At 39.3% G+C, this 23,453-nt stretch overlaps 3 protein-coding genes, 1 long non-coding RNA gene, 1 other non-coding gene and 1 pseudogene across 6 annotated transcripts; 2 read left to right on the top strand and 4 right to left on the bottom strand.

The window, feature by feature from the left end:
• Positions 1–491: 491 nt before the first annotated feature.
• Positions 492–4,265, bottom strand: LOC137938298 (chitin-inducible gibberellin-responsive protein 1-like). The gene is made up of 2 exons (XM_068783280.1): positions 4,201–4,265; positions 492–2,629 (listed from the first exon to the last, which is right to left on the bottom strand). The coding sequence occupies exon 2, from the start codon at positions 2,488–2,490 to the stop codon at positions 775–777; it is 1,716 nt and encodes a 571-aa protein (XP_068639381.1). The 5' UTR covers positions 2,491–2,629; positions 4,201–4,265; the 3' UTR covers positions 492–774.
• A 1,605-nt stretch (positions 4,266–5,870) lies between these two features.
• On the bottom strand, positions 5,871–6,766 carry LOC137938303 (uncharacterized). Its single transcript, XR_011109873.1, has 2 exons — positions 6,525–6,766; positions 5,871–6,407 (listed from the first exon to the last, which is right to left on the bottom strand). It is a non-coding gene; the product is annotated as an uncharacterized lncRNA (long non-coding RNA).
• A 1,252-nt stretch (positions 6,767–8,018) lies between these two features.
• Positions 8,019–9,705, bottom strand: LOC137943181 (pentatricopeptide repeat-containing protein At1g64100-like). The gene is made up of 3 exons (XM_068788876.1): positions 9,347–9,705; positions 8,453–8,587; positions 8,019–8,370 (listed from the first exon to the last, which is right to left on the bottom strand). The coding sequence occupies exons 1-3, from the start codon at positions 9,703–9,705 to the stop codon at positions 8,019–8,021; spliced, it is 846 nt and encodes a 281-aa protein (XP_068644977.1).
• A 3,407-nt stretch (positions 9,706–13,112) lies between these two features.
• On the top strand, positions 13,113–17,407 carry LOC137942599 (calcium/calmodulin-regulated receptor-like kinase 1). 2 transcript variants are annotated; one of them, XM_068788306.1, is made up of 8 exons: positions 13,113–13,355; positions 14,206–14,564; positions 15,257–15,410; positions 15,764–15,890; positions 15,986–16,077; positions 16,152–16,223; positions 16,363–16,566; positions 16,872–17,407. In XM_068788306.1, exons 2-8 carry the CDS (start codon positions 14,254–14,256, stop codon positions 17,205–17,207), a joined length of 1,296 nt encoding a protein of 431 aa, XP_068644407.1. In that variant the 5' UTR covers positions 13,113–13,355; positions 14,206–14,253; the 3' UTR covers positions 17,208–17,407. The 2 variants fall into 2 exon arrangements, with proteins under 2 accessions (XP_068644407.1, XP_068644406.1); XM_068788305.1 differs by having other exon boundaries at positions 16,348–16,566.
• A 202-nt stretch (positions 17,408–17,609) lies between these two features.
• Positions 17,610–17,683, bottom strand: TRNAI-AAU (transfer RNA isoleucine (anticodon AAU)). Its single transcript has one exon. It is a non-coding gene; the product is annotated as a tRNA-Ile (tRNA).
• Positions 17,684–17,786: 103 nt separating this feature from the next.
• Positions 17,787–23,422, top strand: LOC137938291 (large ribosomal subunit protein uL24c-like; annotated as a pseudogene).
• Positions 23,423–23,453: the final 31 nt, after the last annotated feature.

The following is a 23,453-nucleotide window of genomic DNA, read 5'->3' as shown; positions in this document are numbered from 1 at the left end:
CGATTGGCGATCAACCATGTACATAAGTTAAAAAAGTTTCGTTACAGATAAAAAAAAAAAAAAAACGCTTGATCTCTGTACAAACAAACAACGCATGAATTATTCTTTTCGGGATCGTTAATTACACGCACTTCCTTTAGAAAAGCTACCAGACAGTGTTCAATTAAGAATTTCGATAATTATATCCAAATTCGCTCCCAGAACAGAGAACGGTAGTTCTGAGATATGAATCGATTCAAAATTAAACGCGTCCGCCCTGTACGCAAGGCTCCAGAGAAGCCACTCCGATGCATTCGCTTTCAGTACAGCTGAAAACAAAAGAAATGACAATTTAAAACCGAGCAACTAAGGCACAGGAACTCTCTTAATATTGCTGTTCATAGTCGTGCGAGGCGGCCATTGACAGCACAAGGAGGCCTTATCCGGGAGAAGCTGATGTTTACATAGTCGTGAATGCGCGAACTGGATCAGCTTTGTACAAAGAAGGCATAAGAAGCAAGTATCATTGAGAAACGACGAGCAAATATGTACTAACAGAAATCCTAGATGTTACAACAAAACCTCGCCATGGCAACCAGAAGCCAAAGTTCGGACATTCTCTAATCTGCTATCAACTACAAAATGCTACCAAGCATGGCATGCCGAGATAAAAAAGAAAATAAAGATAGCTACTACAGAAATTCAACAAAAGGGAACAGCCGCAGGAGTTCGAGACATTAGAAAGAGATAAAGAGGTGGAGTTAGTCGATTTTCTTGGACAAGTATCAGACCCTGTCAATGCCATGCAGAAGCCGAGATCAAGTGCCTATCCTTCCAACCTAACAGCATGGCCCCATCTTTCTCCACCAGAGTGTAGTTCTCAGAGTAGGATTTTAAGAGTGATTTTATAACAGAATTCACATAAGAACTCAATGGGAATGGCTGGAACCCAGCCATGGTGAGCCTCGATTTCCACTTTCCAAGTAGCTCGTGTCTTTCCACCCTATCCTTCTTCTCACATGCAATAATGTTCACAATGTCCCTTGCCAAGCAGTGCTGCTCCACATTGATCCTATTTTTGTCACCCCTTGGCAAAGTCACATCAATTGACTCAAACATGGCAGAATAAAAGTCTAGGGTCTCAATGAACCTTGTGAAGAACGGGGTGGTGTTAGTGTTGGATTCCTGTTCAACCAGAGTGGTCACTTTGGGTGACAAGGATTTTACCATCCTAAGCAGCCCATCTCTTGGGTTATTCACGTCAACGCTCTCATCAGGGGTGTGGTGAAGCTGCAGAGTGAAGTTAACTGCAAGTGCCTCTCCAGGTCTGATATCTAACATATCTCGCTTGACCTTAGATGCAAACACAGGTATTGGATGGAACTCTACAGGAATGTTGAATTTTTTGGACATGGCAGCTAGTCTCTTCCCAACTGCCTCTAAACCGTCCCCACGAGCATATTGTGAAACTGGATCATCAATCCCAGTGATCCGGACATGAGGGGGTCCACTTGGTCTTGCTGCAAGTGCCTGGATCAGAGTGACCCACTGTGTCCCTTGAGCAATTTGGAAGTCTATAATGTGTACATTGTCCTCGTTCTTGAATGCCTCAGCAATTGCTCCATTGGCAGCCATATAACCAAACTTGAAGTATGGACAAATTTCATACAGAATTTGCATGTAAGAAAGCAAATCCTGGCTTTCTGGTTCTTTACACCGAAGTGCTCTATAGATATTTGTGCCAGAATCCTCCTTTCGAGCCACCAGACCTTCAACCATGTATGCCCCAAGACGCTGAATAGGTGTACCACGGATTGAGACAGAGCTCCTTGCCTCTTGAATTAACACTTCAAAATCTGTCATTCTGTTCTCAGCAAGTGCACTTGCACATTGAATCAGCAACTGTTTCACATCAGATTGAGGAGAATCTAGAGAGTTTTCCAAAGTCACTTTTTTCTGTTTATCAGGTCGTATACTCCCAACTGCTTTAAGATGTTTCCCAGAAGTAAATGGTTGAGATTGAGTATTGGAAATCCCTTGATGGGAATCACCATTCCATACCGTTAACTGCTGGTGCTCATTGAAAGCAGAACTAGGTGTGCTTGTCTCTTCACTGTCAGGTGCCATTAGAGCAGACTCTATTTCTTGGAGAGTGTTTTTAATGTTTGTAATAGCATCTTCTTCAAGGCCAAATCTTTGCACTGAGTAAATTGGATCTCGTTTTTGAAGCTTAGACGGAGAATGTTGAAATGAACTATCAGTGTCAAAAGACAAGTTCTGGGAAGGACTAAATGCAGAGTGGTTTTCTGTGGAACTGTATTGCTCCTGGCCGTTGCTCAAAGTAGAAAAAGTATCATAGTCATTGAGGGGTGAATCAGGCGAACTTTCTAATTTAAATTTCATTGGGAACAGCCAATCAGCATGGAGAGGTATATTGGAGGAAGTACATTCATAAGCGGTTTCCAGATCAGGAACTTTACACCTAAAAAGAGTGTGCAAATGCGAATCCATGCCAAGGTTACAGCATGGATCAGCTAAGACAATGTCTCCCCAGTTTCTCACCCAAATCCTTTTCAGTCAGCGTTTTTGTGCCTATTGAGATCCACACCTTCTCTAAACAGGATTGAATAAATGCAATGTCAATAGACACCTGAAAATGAAATGCAGCATGTATCAGGCTTTTAAAATGTGAAGTTGGCAAAAGTCATTGTGTTCATCAATTGAGTTCTAACTTAATACATCTTCAAGTGTCCTTTATTATCACCCATACCTACAATTCAGATTTTTTTTTCTTTTCTTCTGAATGATACATGACAGATGAAATGATCCTAAGAATGTCTTTTATCTTGGACTCTGCCACCTAGGAGGCAGAACATCCATTTTCTCATAAATAACTTGACATCTAGTTAAAGAGAACTTAAGAGGTAATAAGTAAGCTATTTTAAGAAGCACAAATATGAGTCAACAATAACAACAACTGGTAGAAGTATGGCTAATACTATCAATTATAGCAGCCATGGCAACTTAAGTAAAATATCAGAGTTCGAAGTGTTGCAGAAATACATACAAGAACGTAGTGAAGAAATAACCCCTTTTACACACACACACAAATAAAATAAAAAAAGACTTTAATACAAGAAATTCCATAGCAAGAATATCAGCAGCACTATTTGAGTTGCATCAGAAATCAGAGAGACTTGAGCGGTTCTCTAAAAATAAGTAACTTGTTACAATTTTGAGTTCCCTTCCCCAAGAACATCCTGTTTCCTTCCTAAACATCTTATTTATTCATGTTAGCTGGCTTGCAATCGTCAGAAGGATGGGGATACTATGGCTATAAATGGCTATGAAAGAAACAGTTCCACAACAAAACAAAAAAAATCATCGTAAACTGATTTTGTCTTCAGAGATCACACCTAAAATAAAACTTGGATCTTATGCAATGAAAGAAAAAGCAATTTCGTTAGAAACCCAAAAGCAAGAGAGAGATTTTTAAAGATATGAAGCTGATTTCTTCTACTCCATAGGCAGAAAAGCGTACATATTGCAGACTGAGATAACTTTTTAGCTGTAATATCATAAGCTCTGAATTATACCAAAATCCTAGCTAGTATAAGAGCTCTGCTGAGTCAATCTCAGAACTAAAGTATAAAACCCACAACAGGAGAACCAAGTGAAACAAAAACGTATACACAAAAATACACGGAATATCATGCTCAGAGAAGTAACTCTTTAAAAGCTTCAAATTCCAACATGAGAATCAAATTTTCCTCTCAAAAGAAAACGAAGCACTGTCAGAAAGAAACCGAATGAAATAAACAACTGGATTAAAAAAAAAAAAAAAAAGTTCTAAAGTCAGTTGAGTCCTCATTTAATTACAATCCCTGAAAACACCCTGTTTTCCGCCTGCAAGTCGTAACATATTGCAACCTTAGGTAGCTTTTCAGCTGTAATATAATACGTTCAAAACTACTCTACTTTGGAAAATACAAAAGCTCCGCCGCGTCCAATCTCACCTCCAAAATATGAAACCGCACAACCACGGAACCAAGCAAACCAAACCAGAAACACAAAATTCACTAAATCATATCGAACGATTCAAATAAACAGCTATAGGAAGGAAAACTCGAACTCTGCCACGAATTACATAAGCGAACTACAAAACCGAGTGAAAAACAGACCCCATTGAATAAAATTCAAATCATTTCAATCTTAGTTTACCTAAAATCTCCTCCAACAAGTCCCTTCTCCGCCTTCTCTTTCGTCTATCTTCCTCTTGTGACGAGCAGACCGAGAAGCAAAAGTAAACCCACAGGAGCCCTGAGGCGTTCAACTTAAGGAGAGAATAAACTACTGACGGCCGTTGGTCTAGAAAACGGCGTTTCCCATTGCTGCCGCGTCTTTGACGGGTCGGACGAAGCAGTCAATGACACACACGGGCCCACTGCCGACCATCACTCGCTACTCGTGGCATTAACTGAGAGGCCTACGGCCACGGGCCGTCTCCTTTAGTACATCAGCTTTCCGGGCCCACTCACGTGGTTCCGATCATCTTCTATTTCGAATGTCGGTTCGCCTCGGACCCGCGTCAGGGTCCGACCGAGTTGTCGACAGCAACGTTTGTGAGTCAGACAAAGCATTCGACGCTGACTTGCACGGACGGGGTTGCAACGTGATGACGATCGCGTGACGAGTGAATGACGAGTGACGATTGAGAAAGCGCACCGAGTTGCTCAATTTTAAGGTTTTTTTTACGAAATACATTAACGTATCGTATCAAGATTTTAGGAATCAAAGCCATACGAGATAAACTCAGGATGATTCAGGCAATTTGAAACATGATTTACTGACTCGGCATCGGAAATCGGTTAATCATCCGAGTTCATAGATGAGTTATCCAGAGCAACAAAAAAACATTAGAGGGACGATCCGCCGGCCTAAATCGTTCTCCGAGTTCATTAATGTCGGTCATCTCGCGCATGTTCGAGTCGACATTCGTTTTTTTGACTAGATTGGGCGACGTGGCAGGAAGACAGAAAATACAAGTCATCATCACGACACGACAAAATACAAGTCAATAACGCTCGTGCCCATACGCCCTCGATTCCTTGTGCCTGGCTTTTTCAAATTCCAATCTCCACGCTCGCATTTCGATCATTTGAGAGACCAAATCCATATGTTGTTTTCATTAGAGGGGGAGATTCTAGATAAGATCGTTGATTAGGATTTGGTGTTCATCCGCACCGTCCAATTATCGTGAATAGTTGGTCGGGCCGCAGTCCATGACACGTGAGTCTCGCTCATAATGAATGGGGTGTTGTCCGGATGGTGTACGGAGGCGAGTGAGACTATTTCTATATTTTTTTATTTATGGAAAATATCACGCCGTCCACGTTTGTTCTTAAAAATAATTATTGCCTTTACTTAATTTGTACTTAAATTATAATTAACTGTTATAGTTTAATTTATTCTTAATAATTTATAAATAATCACACAGGCGTGACGAATTTTCATTGAACCATCGAAAGAGGATGAGTTTGAACGGTTTTCGGTGAAGCTCCTGCTGCTGCTACTCTCATCGGAACGTGTGCCGTTGCCAAACGCTTGAAGTTAGAACTTGGAAGGCCAAGACTGCTGGCTCATGTCTCTCTTTGGTTCGTCTGGGTTACTGGTGTGGAACTGCTGTGACCCACCTGCTGCTCTGCTCCCTGTTTTTACGTGTCGACTGCATCACATGGAAAGCAGGTCCCATCTTTTTCTGTTTTTCTCTTCTTGTCTGATTCCGTTCCACGATTTTCCGGGTCGATTTGGCCTGCTTTACGATGCCCAAAAATAGATATGTTCTTCGAGGTGTTTGTCAATTGTTCTTCGTCTACTCTTAGCTCAGTATCTGGGCAGAACTCCATTTTCTTTTTGCGTCAAGAATACTTAAAACAGATTCAAATTATTACACTAATGAAATCGGTTTTCTCTTCCAACAAGAACCGCAGCGAGCTTCGTAAAGGCATTCCCGTCTGTCAGTTTCCGAAGTCGTTTACTTGCCTTCTCGCCTTAACAGGTCTCTTTCTTGCACATGACGATGCACTAAACCTGTTTGATTCATCAGAAAGAACCAAGATAACTCGTCAGTAACTTAGTGGAGTCTGCCATCTAGTTTTTCAGCGCAGAGGAAAAAGAGAAACTTCAAACATGAGGACTTGTCCACTGCCTCCATGCCGCAAAAGTCAGAGAAAGAGGCCGCTGGCTTCAACGTTTGCAGTGACGCTCGTGGACGTGGATACCCTGTTTCCCAATCAGTACCTGAATGTTTTTAATAGATGTAGAAGATAAGAAGATTGTCATAAGCTGTACTGTAAAGTTCAATTCCTTCAAAAGCTTTCATATCTTTCTCCTTAATCTTCTTCTCCCGTACTCTGAAAGGTCTCGTACTGTATTCAAGAGAAAATGAAGAAAAATTGCATGTTAATGAATTGGCCGAGGCTCGACAGCTCTCACTGGGCTAATTTCAAAAAGAAGCTTGCAATGACCTTGTTTGCATTGATTACCTTTCTGTCTGCATCTGGTCTCCCCTTCTTGAAGTTATAATAACCATTGTTCTGCAGCACCTGCTAACGACGACGAGAAGGGTCTACATGCCGGGATTCATAAGAGATGCTGGCAACACTTGAGTCCTTTCAAGACATAAAAAAAAGACTTTTAAGGCGAGATGTCTGAGATATTTTCCTTTCAATAAAAGAATAATTTTTTGTGAACAATCATATTAACAAAAGAAAACTATCAGTGTAAAAGTCAAATTCCAAACGAACTTTTAAAATTGAAGAAAGAGATTTAGATCCTGATATCTAAAATGAAGGGACTAGAAATCAACTCTCTTTTTTAATTCATGAAAGACAATCGACCTTTGAAATGAAAAGATATGTCAAACGATTGATTGAGGAAAGGAAAAAAGGCATAAAAGATAAGAAATCAATCAATCTGAAGAACTTGAGAAATTGCCTGCTTAGTTTGTCTTTGCAACTCCAGGTAAGTTGCAATAACAATTACACTACTGTCACCCATCTCGTAGTTTCCGCACATATATCTACATAGTTACAGAATAATATGACAACAGCACTGGGTCTAGTACTTGGATGCAGATATAGTATCATGGTTCTCCAGTAAACTCAATCTGCCCAAGCCTCACTATGCTTCAACTCCTGGGAAGCCAAGTTTGCAAATCACCCCAGTTCTTGGTCCTATCAGTAAACGAAAGGTTTATAATATCAATATATACGTGGCTTATATTAATCACAAAACTCCTAGTTCTATATGCTTCCGATGCAGTTTTATTGTCTGTTGATTTTCAGCATCAATAGATATCTTACTCGCAGCCAACTTGCACATTGAGTGATCTCGTTCAAGTTGATTCTTTAGGGATGCTTTTGAAGGATTGCACAAAGATTTTGTTCTTCTGATGATCCTTCTATTTCTCTGATGGACTGTTCATTATACATGTCATCCCTTTCCCTTGGAGAGGAAGCAATGCCTTCATCATTATAGTACATGGCACCCATTTGTCCTCTCCCACTAGAGTCGCCCATAATCACCCTGGACACATCATGATCTTGAAGAATGCTTTTTTTCAAAATAAATCCAAGAAACATATTTACCTCTTGAAAGTAATACTTTTTTTTGCAGTGCACGATTCAAAATAACGGCAGTAAATCTGTCACAAAAAAATATCCTCTCTGTAGCATCTGAAGAAGCAAACGTGGAGCTTCCTTAAGGTTGCCAACCTGACAGTACCCAACAATCATAGAACCAAATGTAAGTTTGTCACCAGAAACACCCTGATCCACCATCATACTCCACTGCTTGCTGGAGTACTTCATATCACCTCTTCCACATAGGGTACAAAGTAATTCAGTGCAAGTGACTATGTCAGGAAAAACATTTTGTGCAAAAGTCTCACAGGCTAAGTAAACTGATCTTCTAAGATCCCAATTTTGCAATAAGAAGTAATCAACATATTATATGTTTGAACATTTGGTTTATGGCCACTAATATTGCTCAGCTGCCCCAGCAAAATTGCCTTTCTCGCAACAACACTTGATGAGAACATTGTATGTATTAGTGTCTGGTACCACGTTCTGATCAAGTAGCCAGTTCATCAAGTCTTTTGTTTCTTCAAGCCTCTGGTCCTTGCAGAGGCCATTTAGAACAAAATTGTAGGAGATGCTGTCGGGAACAAACACATTCTTTAGTCCGACTAAAGTAAGCCTCAATGCATCTTCAATTTTTCCACATTGGCATATACCCCTGATTAAGAGGTCATAGCCATCATAGTTAACCTGTGAGCCACTAACAAGTACATGAATCAAAATTTGTGCTGCAATCCTATGGTAACCAGATCTGAATACAAGGTCAAGTAACGTCAGGCATCAATCAAGATTTGTCTTTAAAAAGCTTTGGCAATCTTATTATAAAAAGTTACAGCCTTCTGACATTATTTGCCTCACAATAGTTAACAAGTATCAGGGAAATTGAACCATGACTTGTGAGCGCACCATCCTCCATTATTTCTCTAGAAACTTTTCTGCTCCATCCACCCTTCCATCGCGTGATAGCCCTGAAGAAGCAGAGCATGAGACCATTTTCTTATTTGAACATTGTTGTCACCCAAGACTTCTCCAACTAACTCCCCCACTAATTCTAACACTTCTTCTTTGAATCATGGTTCTTCATGACTTGTGAAAAGATCGTGTATGTCTGATGAGTGAGCTGAATACCGTAGAGGCCCATTTGTCTAAGAATTTTCAAACCCTTGGATACATTCCCATCATTAAATAACCCGGACATAAGTTGCTAGTGTTAACATCAGGTGGAATACTATTCCCAACCATTTCAACACACAGCTGAAAAGCTTCTACTAGTTTTCTTTTTTTAAATAACACAACCTGCAGAAGATTGTAAAGAGTTGCATTCACTCAACATCTAGTGTTAGTGTAAAAAACTTCTTATACTATACACATCACTTTCATCACATAACCCGTGAATAAGAAGTTTAAAATATTGTATATGAGCAACTAATCTTTGATCTTCCAGAGTACTCATTATCTTAAAACAATCTTTTGCCTTCCTTTCCCTGCAATAAGTCTCAATCATAGTTGAGTATGTGATGAAATATGGATTAAGACCATGTCGAGTAATCCTACTGAGAAGCATATTAGTTTCCAAGGTCCCCCCAATATCAGATGCACTGGAAATAAGAATGTCTATTAATTTTCTCAACTAATTTTAGAGCTTGGTGCATCTTTCCTACCACGCAGTATCCCTCTATAAATGTCTTGTATATTATGGTGTCCAGAACTAATCCTCCAGTAACCACCTGAGTGAGGATTTCATAGCTTCCTTGATTCTACCTTTACCACAAAACGTCTTAATTAAAGAACTGTAAATAACCAAATCAGGTTTACAGTTCAAACTCAGCATCTCCTTCAATCTGTCTGTAGAACCCAATTTACAAAATCCGTAAATAAGTGTGTTGCACACAATAGTATTTGGCATAATCCCTTCATTAATCATTTTGTGGAGTAAATTCACTCCCATCTCAACATCCCCTCTCTTGCAGAATGCATCAATCAGTGCCCTATAGATGCAAACTGTGGGTTCAATTTTCTTCTCAACCATCGAATTGAAAAATTCAAACACTTCCCCAAAATTGCCTATGCCAATATACCCGACCATCATTGTGGAGAATGTGACCAAATGCAGATTGACCTTTGCTATTTGCATTTCTTCTACAATTCTTTCTGCTTCATCTACATTTCTCTTACATTATAAAAATCGACAATGCTGTAGTCAGTCTCAGCCACTCGTGGCTCATTATTCTCAAAGCTTCCGTTGCTTTATCCACCAGACCCATTTTACAATATACATTAATTAAAATATTAAAACTATATATATTTCAACAAATATTTCTCTTAATCATTTCATCGAACACCTCTGGGGCCACCTTTACAAATTCTGATTTAACCAAGGCATCCAGAAGATGAGCACATGTCTCTGTTGTCGAATTTAATTCACATTCCCTATTAAAACCAGAACTTCAGTTACCTCCTCCACCATTTCCAGCTCCAAGCAAGCTTTAATAAAGATATAAAAAACTGCCGGTTCTCCATATATTCCTTCCCTTATAGAATTCCGCTAGTCCTATAAAAACCTCATCGACGCGTTACATGCCCATCCCCAACAACCGTCCCAGTATTTTTCGATAGTGCTTGATTCTACTGATCTGACCACTAGAGAATAGTCTAGATCGTGATTTTTCAAGGACTCAATCCACTGGAGGAGATCAAGAGTCAATCCCGAAAGGCTCTGATAGAAACGCAAAGCATTGATTATATCGAATGAGATCAAGGCAGATGACATTTCGTTAAGCAGATTCCAATTCCTTCCAACCAGATGGTCCAAGAAGTCATTAAAGACAGGACTGCAGTGGTCTAGTCTAAGAGAGCTTTGTTTCATGGAGTGGAAGCTACAGCTTTCTTGCCAAAAAGTGGACAAATTCGGAGAAACAAGCGAGACGCACTCAGGAGCTTTCAAAACGGCAAGAAGATGCAGCTATCAGTCAAGAGTCATAGGACGCGAACAGGCGGAAATTAGACTTGTCGTAGGACTCCGAAAAGTGAAGACAAGGAATGAGGCAGCAGGCGGCGAAGCGATGTGATTCGTCACTTCGTCGTCCACCTCCGGCAGTACCTCTTCCTGCCAATGTTTATACCAGAAGCATATCGGCGGAAGCGACAAGCCCAATTCGAGTTCTCGTGTCATCCGCGCTGCTGTGCGGGAAGCCTATAACCAATTTTGGGGTCGGTACGATTCAGGTCGGGTCAGCTTTTGAAAAACGAACCAGACCCGAATCTCTCCCCAAAATCCAACCCGGTAAAAAACCGTCCCCACCCTGCAACCCGTTCCCTGCCCTATCTTCCTTATCTTCTTCAAAATGAGTAATTTCTAAAATTTCCGTAGATATTATATTTTTCTAAATTCAAACCAAAATCCCAATAAAAAAAAACTAGCTCATTAATATCAAGGATAAAAATAATAATTTTAATAAAAATAACTAAATACATTAAAAATAAAAAGTCCCTAGAAGGGGGGGGGGGGGGGGGGGGGGGGGGGGGCGGAAGAGTGTTTTTACACCCTTTATTTGCACACAAGGAGTAATAGACAAGAAAATCCCCTAAACGGCCACCACCTCTCTCTCACCACACCTACAAGAGGCAGCACTACCCTTCAGGCCCTCATGGCGTAGGGGTAGGCACCCTTCCCCTTCTTCTCAGTTGACAACACTAAAGTTTATTAATGGAAACAAAATGTCCAGATCTCACTCATAATGTAGAATCTTTCAAGCCCATCAACAAATGAAAAGAGGCTGCATGTGGCCATAAATTCACTGATTCTTCCATTATTCACCAAGGAAGAAGAAGGTATCTGTGTAAGATATACACACATGCAATCACATGCCAATATGAGCCTTTCTAGAGAGAATAGGGTCCCTTTGACTGGGAAAATGTCCATAGACAAGGTTGCTTGGATCCCATGCCAACATAAAGGACTCCCTTGTTTTCCAAGTGATATGGATTCAACTTTTTTTTTTTTCAAGCATTCCATTGTCATCAGCAGTTTGAGATCAGGTGCTTTCAATTAAAAGAGAGGAAACCCTTGTAAAAGGATTTGAAGGGAGAGGCTTTGCTCTCAAGGAATTACAATTCCAATCATGTTAAGCTTTAATATGTTAAGATTAAGGTAATCATGTTATAATTAAGATGAAAAGAATAAAGGGTCTACTTTTAAGGGACAAAATTATTTCTCATAAGTGCTTTTGACCCTTTATTCAGTTTATTTGTTTATTGGAACTATTTCTTCTTACTTCCAAACAGAGTAAAAGATTGTTAAGAGTAGTCCTATATGAATTCGAAGTCAACAAATTTCCTGATGAACCTTAGATTTTACAAGGACCTGCAAAATTTTTGTGTAGTTAAAAATAATCTCAGTCAAGCAATTCAACAAACACCTCTTGAGCAATCACCAAAAACCAATTCAAATGAAACAAGGAGGGGATAAGAATAAAATTAAACACCAAATTGTATCAAAGCATTTAATTTGTAACCATACCTCCGTCCAACATTAGGGAAGTATTAAAACCATTCCTGCATGATCTTTCCATGGAGACAAGGAACAGATTGAATAACAAACAACCACTCTGATGTTACAGAAACTTGGAATTTATGAGCGGACACGAAAGCTTCTAGCTCCATACTATTCAAACAAGACTGATCGTTACATCCACTAAGGTTGCAGGGGATTCTGGGTGGGACTGTTGGATTGCCGTCCGTTTCTGTCTGTCTTTGCTTATTTTTACTACACAAACATCGGACCAAGTATACTTTAATGGCTTCGATTCATTCCCAAGTCTTCGCTTTCTGCTTACTGCAATACCAGAAGAAAGGCGTTCCCCTCTTTCTTCCATTTGAAATAAATAACGAGATAATTCTCACGTATTTCGTATCTTCTTGTGGCCATCATCGCTGCACCTAATCCGAACTGAGAAAAACGGAGTCGCCGTTGAGTTCTGATCTCAAGTTCTATAATACTTCTGGAACCATTTTATCATGTAAAGATGTGGCCCATATGGCCGTATAAACTATACTAACAAGTATGCGACACGACCAATTCTAATATGGATCGAAAGTCGTAACCCGTAACAATTCAATTATGTCGTCAATAGACACATTTGATGGTTACTCTGTGTCAACAACCCCGACATAAAATCTGATCAATTAGATTATCTGCAACCACCTAATCCGTGGACTGGTGCCCCTATTTGGACGGTTAGGATGGTTTCCATCGTTTAAGCGCGACTTTGGGAGTTTCGACTTTCGAGTTTCACCTTCAAACAACTACCAAAGAATAACGATTAGGGACATAATGCATTTTTTTTGTCATTGAGAGAGCGGTGGCAATTTTGTAATATTGTCCGTGGCCTTGGGATTCGTGAGCGCGGTTGTTTTGTTAAAAAAAATTGTGTGAGAGGGATTTAAAAATGGATTGGCTTTTCTTTTGGTTTTCTGTCTGGGACATTGATCAGACATGCCTGCTGCTCCTTTTCTTCCGCTTCCTCGGTCTGGTTCCTCGAATGCGATTTGCCCAGCGTGTTTGCTGATTTGTCCAGTCTCGTTTCGAGCTCGGACTGTTCGGTTTTCAAGCGGTGGGAGGTAGTTGTCTGGCTTCGATCGGTGTTTCTCGTGATTTGTTCCGCGTTCGTGGTTGCTGTTATTGGTTGTTCTCTCGTTTCTTCGCCTGTACGGTGGAGTTTCTGCTTGCTTGCGGAGGTATTTATGATCTACTTGCGACGTTTGGAAGATCCGGTTTGTGTGTTTTGGTTTGAAGTGATGAAATCGAAGTCCACTTCGGTTTTTCATCTGTTCGTTTAAAGTCTTCGCTGCTTGGCGACTTTGGACGATTTTTTGTTTTTTTTCCTGTTTTTATTTGAGAATTTAGGTAGATCTGGTTTGGCTTTTGGTTATTGATCTTATGGTTTACCGTTTATTTTCACAAAGAAACCACTGAGTTAGTTAGCGTCGTCATTTTCTATCTTCTGTTCCTCGTTTTAATTTTCAGCTAGATGTCTTGTTTGCTTTTATTTTCAGCTAGATGTCTTGTTTGCTTTTATTCTTGTATCTGATTCAACACGTGCAACCTAAATGTTGAGTTGCTTCGGACAAAAAACTTTACAAACTCCTGCTGCTTTTTTCTTTGGTCTTTTTTCTTCCCTCTTCTCATTATCGCGTTTGATTGGTACATTTTACGCATACTTTTCCTTACTCTAACCTTATTTATGCAGAGTGGAAGCTTAATTGTCAACTTAAAGAGAGGGATGAAGTGATATCTAGCTGAGACTTCTTAATGTTCCGATGACTTTTTATTTCTTTAATTACACTCTTCCTATAAAATTGATCTTCGTTAATGTGTTCTCAGTCTATTTCAGTGTATATATACATAGTCTGTCTTCTTGTTTTACTGATAATCGCTGAATGTGTAATGTTTTTAGATGGTTTGTGCCTCTGAAATTGGTTTTATTTATTTTTGTCAATTAACGATTTGCTGTTAAGTCACGAAAGTGTAGCAGTGGTCATCTTTTTTTATTCTTTTTCTTTTTACATGATTTTTTGCTTTTTGCAGGTGTCTACATGGATAAATACATGAGTAGTAAACCAAATTCTTGTTGAGATGAAAGGCGTTTCTTGGGGTTTGATCGTTGGAATCTCCATAGGAGTTATAATTGGGGTTCTCTTGGCTATTTTGGCTCTGTTTTTTATCAGGCTTCGCAAGAAACGTTCACAGATAGGAAATAGTAGTTCAAGGAGGGCTGCAACCATTCCTATCCGTACCAATGGTGCTGATTCCTGCACTACAATGTCGGACTCAACTATTGGCCCGGAATCACCTAAGGAATCTGATGTCAGTGGGACTTTGTGGCTGGAAGGAGCTAAGAGGAAGAACATAGTCTCTGTTTCTGGAATACCCAAATACTCTTACAAGTTCGTTCATAACCATGAATCACGAATCTAATATATTCTTTATTATCATCTTTTGATGTTTTGTTTATTTAAATTAGTTTATTTTTATTTTTTTATTTTTTTTATCAAACTAATGATATTTTTATCCTACTAGATTCAATTTTCTCTATTAAAACAAGCAATAGTTGTTGGATTTTGAAGATGTTAGAGTCATCAACATGACTGCTATTAGATTAGCAAATAGAATAATAAGATCTTGGAGTATAATTTTATTTCGAAGAAAGAAATGGAAAACCATAGTAGGATATGTCTTCACGAGAAGTTTTAATGTTTTTTCGTTGTACCGATTTACTGTAGGTATGCAATTTTGACAGGCTCAATTGGGCTTCTTTTGGATTTCTCTAATATGTCCACTCTTATTTGGGTTTTTTCTCTCTTATATCCACTGTTATTTGGTTTGTAAAGAATTAGTTTGTCCTTATTTGCCTATTGAGGTTCATTAGGGGTCATAATTGGTTTTCCATTGGACAATATAAAAGTAAATATGGAAAATCTGTAAAATGCTGTTTTAGATAACAAAACTGTTTCATCTTATAAAATGCCTTTTATGGTGGATTATTACTTTGTCAATCTGATGTACTATTTTTCGAATTTAATTCTCTTGTTTTTTGTTCTCTATCTGTCTAACCTTGCACTTGACAATTCTTTTGCAGAGATCTTCAAAAAGCAACTTCTAATTTTACCACAGTGTTAGGTCAGGGGGCATTTGGGCCAGTCTATAAAGCTCAGATGTCAACAGGTGAGACGGTAGCAGTGAAAGTGCTAGCTACAAATTCCAAGCAAGGAGAAAGGGAATTCCAAACAGAGGTAGGTCTTGATCAGTGTAATAAGCATATAACATTGCTTAATGTACTTAAATCGATTATGATCTTTTAATTTTTCTGAGAAGAGCATGTTGAACCTTTTAGGCGCTAGACTCATACTGCAAATTTGGAAAAAGCTAATTATTTTTTTTATCCTAGACTGGAAGGGATTTGTGTAGAGCAAGATATTTTGCTATTCATATGATTATTTATTTTTTTCACACTGTTCTTCATTGTGATATTCATTTGGTTAGGGTGTAGAAGACCCAAAATTTGAGAACCTCTTCTTGCTCCAGTCATTTCCACAGGAGAAAATTCACATACATCAAGCACAAGTTATTGTTTCTCTGTTTTCAGGTTCTACTACTCGGTCGATTGCACCATAGAAATCTTGTAAATTTGGTGGGATATTGTGCAGAGAAAGGCCAGCATATGCTTGTTTATGTGTACATGAGTAATGGCAGTCTTGCTTCTCATCTGTATAGTAAGTAAAATTGTAAAATTGTTTTCAATAAGTACAAATTTTCAAACATTAAATATAGTCTTACTGAGATTTTGTATTGGTTTCTATATGCTTAGATGAAGGTGAAAAACATGATCCATTGAGCTGGAACTTGAGGGTATATATTGCTCTTGATGTGGCAAGGGGTTTAGAATACCTTCACGATGGGGTAAACTCTCTCCTTAATTGATGGAACCAAAATTAAAACTAGCTAATACTAACTAATAATTCTATATACTGCAGGCAGTCCCACCAGTGATCCATCGGGACATCAAGTCTTCCAATATACTGTTAGACCGGTCCATGAGAGCAAGGGTAAGCACCAATCTCTTTTTCCAATTTCTATACTTGGATCTTGAAAATTTGTTCTATTGTGGCTTTGTGGAATTTATTTATTTTAACGCAAAAATGTTTTGCATATGTTTCTTAATGTCTTTAGTCCAAAATTTGGCAGGTAGCCGATTTTGGGCTTTCAAGGGAAGAAATGGTCAACCCACATATGTCAAACATCAGGGGAACATTTGGTTATCTTGATCCTGAATATGTATCGTCGAGGGCCTTCACTAAAAAAAGTGATGTCTATAGTTTTGGAATTTTGTTATTTGAACTGATTGCTGGCCGGGTTCCACAACAGGGCCTTCTGGAATATGTTGAGCTCGTAAGACCTCTGCCCATGTCTCATTATTTAGTTTTTTTTTTTTTAAGTGTATTGGTTAGTAGAACTTGGTAATATCTTGTTGCAGCTTAGAAAAGAATCTGTCCATGCTATACTGAACATTGAACATTTTTATTTCATGTATATAAAATTGGACAGAATATTTGAGCATAATTTCATGGGTGATAAACTGCATTCTATTCTGTATAGTCGTGTGATTTTTTGTCTATTGTTGCACCGGTTTTATTTTTTAATTTTCTCTCACTGTTTCTAATTTTACATTTTTTTCTGCACCATTATGTGAGTAGGGAGCACTAAATGCTGAAGGTAAAACCGGGTGGGAAGAAATTGCAGATTCCCGACTGAATGGGGATTATGATGTGCAAGAACTTAATGAGATGGCAGCCCTTGCGTATAGATGCATCAACCGATCCTCAAGAAAACGGCCCTTCATGAGGGACGTAGTTCAAGCCCTCTCACGGATTATCAAATTACGCCATAATAGAAAGCATCACAAGCCATCCTTGCCCATCACATTAGAAGAAGTGGCTGTAGACATGGAGCAAGCAGAGGTTCAGACTCCTGTCTCTGAGCTTCAAAGAGAGGAATCTATGGAAAGCATGACGGGTTCACAGGACGTTTGACAAATCTCAATGGGGAGCATCTACCTATCTAGCCATCTTGCAGTCTGTTTCTTCTTCCAAAAATTTCTCACACTTTTGTGCTGTCATTTGAAATTTAAAGGCATTTGATTTCAGTCAGATATAAGGTCATTGTAACATAGTCATTTTTTGTATCGACAGAAAAGGAAAAAGAGGGAGAAGAGAAATCATTTTCTACTGATTTTGCCTGAGCTTCTAGTTAGTTATAGTGTTTTTTCTTTTCTTCTTTAATATTTTAGACTGTTGTCACTTGTTGGCGTTGAGTTCGGTCGTGTACATGTGCATTTCTTCACACCTTACCTTTGTTTTTCATTATTCGATCAATGAGGATGTAACCGTCCATTTAAGAAAATTTTTAAAAATTTCATTTTTCCAAAACATGAGTGGCCCATGCAGGTCTCGAACCTGCGACCTTCGCGTTATTAGCACGACGCTCTAACCAACTGAGCTAATAGGCCATATGTTTAATTAAAAACTATAATATATGTAATTCTTTGAATACGTGGCCTTTCCAATTTTATCTTAAATCTGGTCGTCTCAAGGCAAAGAGTGAAATAGCGAATGGCAATGGCTACCCTTCAGAGCTCGATGGCAACTTTTTCTCTCTCCTCTAGTTCTTTCTTGGACCCAACGCCTCTCTCCGTCTTTTTATTTAGCTCCGGTAATCTCTTTTACCTTCTTCCCTTCTCAGACTTGATTTAATCTTTTATCTCATATATCCGGTGCTCCAATCATCGAAATTCTACGTCTTTGGCAGCGTGCTTTTCTGACTGTTGATATCGATTCTTCGTCATTTTTAGAAAAAGTGCATACAGAATTTTACATTGCTGGCTAAATGTGAACCATATTCATGCTCATGGAGAAAGAGACGCTTCAAAGTTCTTAAATACGAATAAAAAGAATTATACCATTTTTGTACTTTTTTAAACGAGGTGTGAATTTGGCCTCTCACTTTCATTGAATTTCGACGATTGAATCTTTCTTACCTTCGAGTGTTTGGGTCTCGAATTTTGGATTTTTTCCAATCATTAAGTTTTGCTCAACTTCTCTAATATCCAAGTTGAGAGGGCTTCTCTTATATCTAAGTTGACAGGGTTTTGACTGTTGAAAATCAACACTAGCCCACTAAAGGGGCCCATCCCGGTTGAGCCCGTTACCTTTGTTTTAAGTCGTAGAAGCAGCATGTCGTGATTTAATTTTTAGAAAGGGGAGAAAGCTGGGGGGTGATTTTACGGGACAGAAACAGAGAAGAGAAACAGAAAGGTGTTCGCCGGATGAGTGGATCTGGAAGGAACACGAAGAGGACGACGCAAGCAAACCAAATGAGGTTTTTTTTCATCTTTCTTCAAGCTCTGTTTTTTTTTTAATATTCTGTTTGTGTATTCTGTTTCGTTGGATGTGTATTTGCCCGCTGTGAGGGTTTGTATCCAGTACGTGTGTATTTGCCTGCTGTGAGGGTTTGTATCCAGTACGTGTGTATTTGCCTGCTGTGAGGGTTTGTATTCAGTACGTGGACTGAATAGAACAGCAACTTTGTGGTTGATTTTATTCAACAATAGGTATCAGAGCGGGACGGTCGGGGACCGTTATTTTTTTTGTGAAACTATCTTGAGTTGTGAACAGTAAGGTACCCTGTTCGGTATAGTCAAAGTTCTGTCAGCATGATAAGTGACCTTCAAGTGGTTGTACGAATCAAGAAACTCAACAACAAAAACTACAACACGTGGTCAACATGTATTGAGTCCTACCTACAAGGTCAAGACCTGTGGGAGGTTGTTGGTTGCAGTGAAGTTACACAACCGGCGGCAAAAGGTGCCAATGGCATCTTGCGAAAATGGAAAATTAAAGCAGGCAGAGCAATGTTTGCTTTAAAGACTAGAGTTGAAGAAGAAATATTGGAGCACATCCGGGATGCAAAAACACCAAAGGAAGCATGGGACTTTCTTGCTACACTGTTCTCAAAGAAGAATGATGTAAGATTGCAACTGCTCGAGAACGAGCTTCTATCAATGACGCAACGCGACATGACTATTGTTCAGTATTTTCACAAGATGAAGTCGCTATGCCGGGAAATTTCAGAATTAGACTCAACAACTCCTATTGGGGAAACCAGGATAAAGAGAATAATTATCCATGGTTTGAGACCCGGATATCGAGGGTTCATTGCCGATGTACAGGGATGGCCGACTCAACCATCACTTGTTGAGTTTGAAAATTTGCTTGTTGGTCAAGAAGTTTTGGCTAAGCAAATGGGAGCACTCTCGCTGAAGGCTGAGGAGGAAGCGCTCTACACTAGCAAGAGCAGAGGTACTTTCAAGCGGTACACTGTCAATGGATCTAGAAAGGAAGGTGACAAGGTGAAAAGTCACCAAGAAGTGGGAAACTCTCGTCCAGGGGGAGCTTCGAAGAATCGTGAAAATAGTAGAAAGTTCGATGGCAAGTGTTACAACTGCGGGAAGATGGGCCACTTGGTGAAAGATTGTTGGTCCAAGAAAAAGTTTGTTAAAGGTAATACTACCACTCACACTTCTCAGGAGAGCAGTGAAGAGGGTTGGGATGCTGAAGCGCTATTTGTTATGGGGGAAGAAGAATTAGCTCTCACTGTAATAACACCTAAAGATAAACAGAAGCAGTCATACAATGTGACTGCACATGGTTCAAGTGTGGATGCTTGGGAGGGGAAATCAAATCAAACTGATGAATCTAGTAAAGCAACAACTGGCTGGGAGAAAGCTGCAGGGAGCTCAAGTGCTATTCCAGTAGAGATCAAATCGAATCAAACCGGTAGATCTAGTAACTCAATTGGTGGATGGGAAAAGGCTGATGTGGGCTCCATTGCTGATCCATGGGAGGCCAAATCGATTCAAGCTTGTGAATATGAAAATGTAACAAATGGCCAGGAAAAGGCTGTAGTTGGCTCAAGTGCTAACCCATGGGAGGGCAAAGCAAATCAAGTTGGGGAATCTAATGAAGCAGTAGATGGCTGGCAAAAGGCTGCAACACTCTCAAATTGTGATCCTTGGGAGAAAACAGCGAAGTAAGCTGGTCAATCTTTCAAAGTCTCTGTGTGGGATAAGACGACATTTGGCTCAAGTGATGACACTTGGGGGAACAAGATGGATCAAGTTTGTTATTCTTCCAAGTCAGTGAATGGATTGGACAGGGCACTGGCAAGCCACAAGCCAAATTCTTGGAGTAAAGCAGTGGACGACAATAGTAAAAAAAAGTGGCATGATTCTAGCCAAGTAAATGTGGGGACCAAAGATGCTATGGGATCTCGTGCTGATAGTTGGAAGAATGCAGACCAATCTGGGGGTTGGGGTGATGCAGCTAAGGATGAAATGAGGCCAGCTCATAGTGATGGTAGCAAGGGAAGATCTGGGAGTAGCAGGGATTATCAAAGAAGAGGAGAAGGTGGAGAAGATGAAGTTGCTCAAGATGGACGATCAAGATGGGTTGGAGAAGCAAGAAGGATTCAAGATGGAGATGAGCCAATTTATCGAAGGAGAGATGATATTGGTCACTCTTATCTGCATAGAGATTGGGATTCAAATTCAGGGCATTATTCACGAGTCAAAGGAGAGGGATTTGAGCGACAAAAGGAAAGGGACAGTTCAGTGGGAACTTGGCAAAGGAGGGAAGAGGATGTGCAACGAAGAAGGCCAAAAGATGAAGAGATCAAGAGGCGTGACCGTGTTGATGAAACATGATCTAGGCATAGGAGCTGGTGTTGAGGGGGAGTGTTGAAAATCAACACCATCCCACTAAAGAGGCCCAGCCCGGTTGAGCCCATTACCTTTGTTTTAAGTTGTAGAAGCAGCGTGTCGTGATTTAATTTTTAGAAAGGGGAGAAAGCTGGGGGGTGATTTTACGGGACAGAAACAGAGAAGAGAAACAGAAAGGTAGAGGTTTTCACGGGACAGAAACAGAGAAGAGAAGAAAGGGAAAAAGGGGGAGCTTAGGTCTGAGATCGAAGATAGAGAGAAGAGGGAAAAGAAAGAGGGCACTGAGAAGAAGAAGGTCTCGCAAAGACGTTCCTGCAGAGACGTGCAAGACACCATTGGAAGGAGCTTGGTCGTGCAGTGAGAGTTTGCCGGACGAGTGGATCTGGAAGGAACAGGAAGAGGACAACGCAAGCAAACCAAAGGAGGTCTTTTTTTCTTCTTTCTTCAAGCTCTGTTTTTTTTTTTTAATACTCTGTTTGTGTATTCTGTTTCATTGGATGTGTATTTGCCCGCTGTGAGGGTTTGTATCCAGTACGTGTGTATTTACGTGCTGTGAGGGTTTGTATTCCGTACGTGGACTGAATAGAACAGCAACTTTGTGGTTGTGTATGCAAAATTTTATTCAACATTGACCACAGCAAGCTCTAGTGCCAGTAAGAAATGTATTAATGGAGCATCGCATCTTTCATTACGCAGTTTTCTTTCCTTATAGTTGCTTAGAAGTATAGTCATTTTTTTGAGTTAGCTCTAAGACTAATTTTAACAAACAGGCACGCAAACTTGACTGCAATTCTAACACAACTTTAAGATTCCCATCTCTGTTCTAAGATATTGGATGTCTGGTTTCTTTAGGTATTTGTACTAAATTTAGTGGAAGGATGAAGTTCATCCTTTTATCAGTAAACTATAGCTCTGCTCTGCTCTTTTACAATGTTACTTAAAAACATCCTGCCTTTAAATGTTTTAATATGTTTGTTTTAGAAGCATGGAAGCACCTGATCCTCAGAAAATGCTTCAATCATTCAATAGATAATAGGCTTATCATAGAGATGTCCTGATGGAATGCCTGACATTCGATTATGCTGAAAGTCCTCATGACATCTCTGTGAGCCTCTGTTCATTATGGTTATATTATGGGTAAAAGTTATCAAATAAGAAAAAAGTGGAAAAAGAATGCTTAACCGTAGTAGTGATTTTCATGGAAAAGTTAAGATTACTTTGAAGAACTGATTGTAATTCTCATGCTGGAAAGGTAAGATTCCCATATTTGATTTCATATAATTGTTTAATGAGGAAGTACTTCATAGATTTATGTTGGCAGCACTTTTTTTTAATAATTATTTTCTTAGTTGACAAGTTCCTTGTTTGCTATTGACAACCGATAACTCACCAAATAAAAACAGTTCTATCTCACTATCCTAACAAAAAAAAACAATGGTTCTATAGTTGGGAGGATATGAACATAAATATTGGTTGTTTTAACTCAATATGAACATAAACATTGGTTGTTTTAACTTGTTTGCCGTCAACAACAAGAATATGGGTTTCCCTTTTCTTAATCATGTGAATTTCCTAGATACTGCGTTTTTTTCCAATGATAGAAGTTCTTTGATGCAAGTGCAAGTAGATGCTAATGGAGCTCTTATGGTGAAGCTCCTTCAGATAGCCTGCCAAATATTATGCAACTATACCAAATTGAAAATCCCATCATACTTGACCTTTAAGGCAAATGTGCGATATTTTATGGTGAGATCTTTTAGTTGGTGAGTTTGAGTGGAAGCACTCGTGATTAAATTCTGTTTTCTCAAATAACCAAATTTTGTCTTTTGAACATGTAATGGCAGCTTAAAAGATAAGAGCTCAAAGAATCTAAACCAAATAGTCTTCCAGTGCTGCAAAAGATGCATGTTAAGGCGAGAAAAGGGTAAAGTTGGGGAGATTACTCGATTCTTCAAGCACAATAGTACTGTGATAGTTAAAGACTTGAATTTGAAGATTAAGCATGTGAAGAGCAGAGAAGAGGGTGAACAGGGACAAATTATTAAGGTTGGTATCTTTATATTAGCTTTAAGATTGTTAGAAGCAGTCAACTTTTTTAATCATGATTTGGTAAATGATCCAATGTATTGGATGATCTCTCTTGATCTTGAACTGGTAGAAGGACCAATTCACAGCTCAAATGTAATGTTTTACTCATCAATAGAGAAAGAAGTAGCGAAGCAGAGTGGGACACAAAATCCTTGAGGATGGGACCTGTGTTTGCTACTTTATTAAAACCGGCCAAGTGATCGACAGCAAAGAGAGTTAAAGAGAAAGAGATTGCTTTAACAACAGCAGCGGCTTAAAACAGAGAGCTTAGAATCCAGTAATTGGTTTTTGTTTGTAAGTCTCATCTGAATTTTCTTGTCGGTGCGAATTGTGTTACCAGATTCATGTATTCAAACTGATGTTTCTCTAATTTCTTGAGCTAGTATTTTCCATGTAGAAAACCAGAAGTCCTGAG

Source organism: Aristolochia californica, unplaced genomic scaffold (assembly GCF_029961685.1).
Source record: "Aristolochia californica isolate CCGP_79_NKW_82.1479 unplaced genomic scaffold, dmAriCali1.0.hap1 SCAF_10, whole genome shotgun sequence".
Taxonomy (NCBI): domain Eukaryota; kingdom Viridiplantae; phylum Streptophyta; class Magnoliopsida; order Piperales; family Aristolochiaceae; genus Aristolochia; species Aristolochia californica.
The sequence above is the reverse complement of the archived record's forward strand: the minus strand, read 5'-3'. Positions and strand labels throughout refer to the sequence as shown.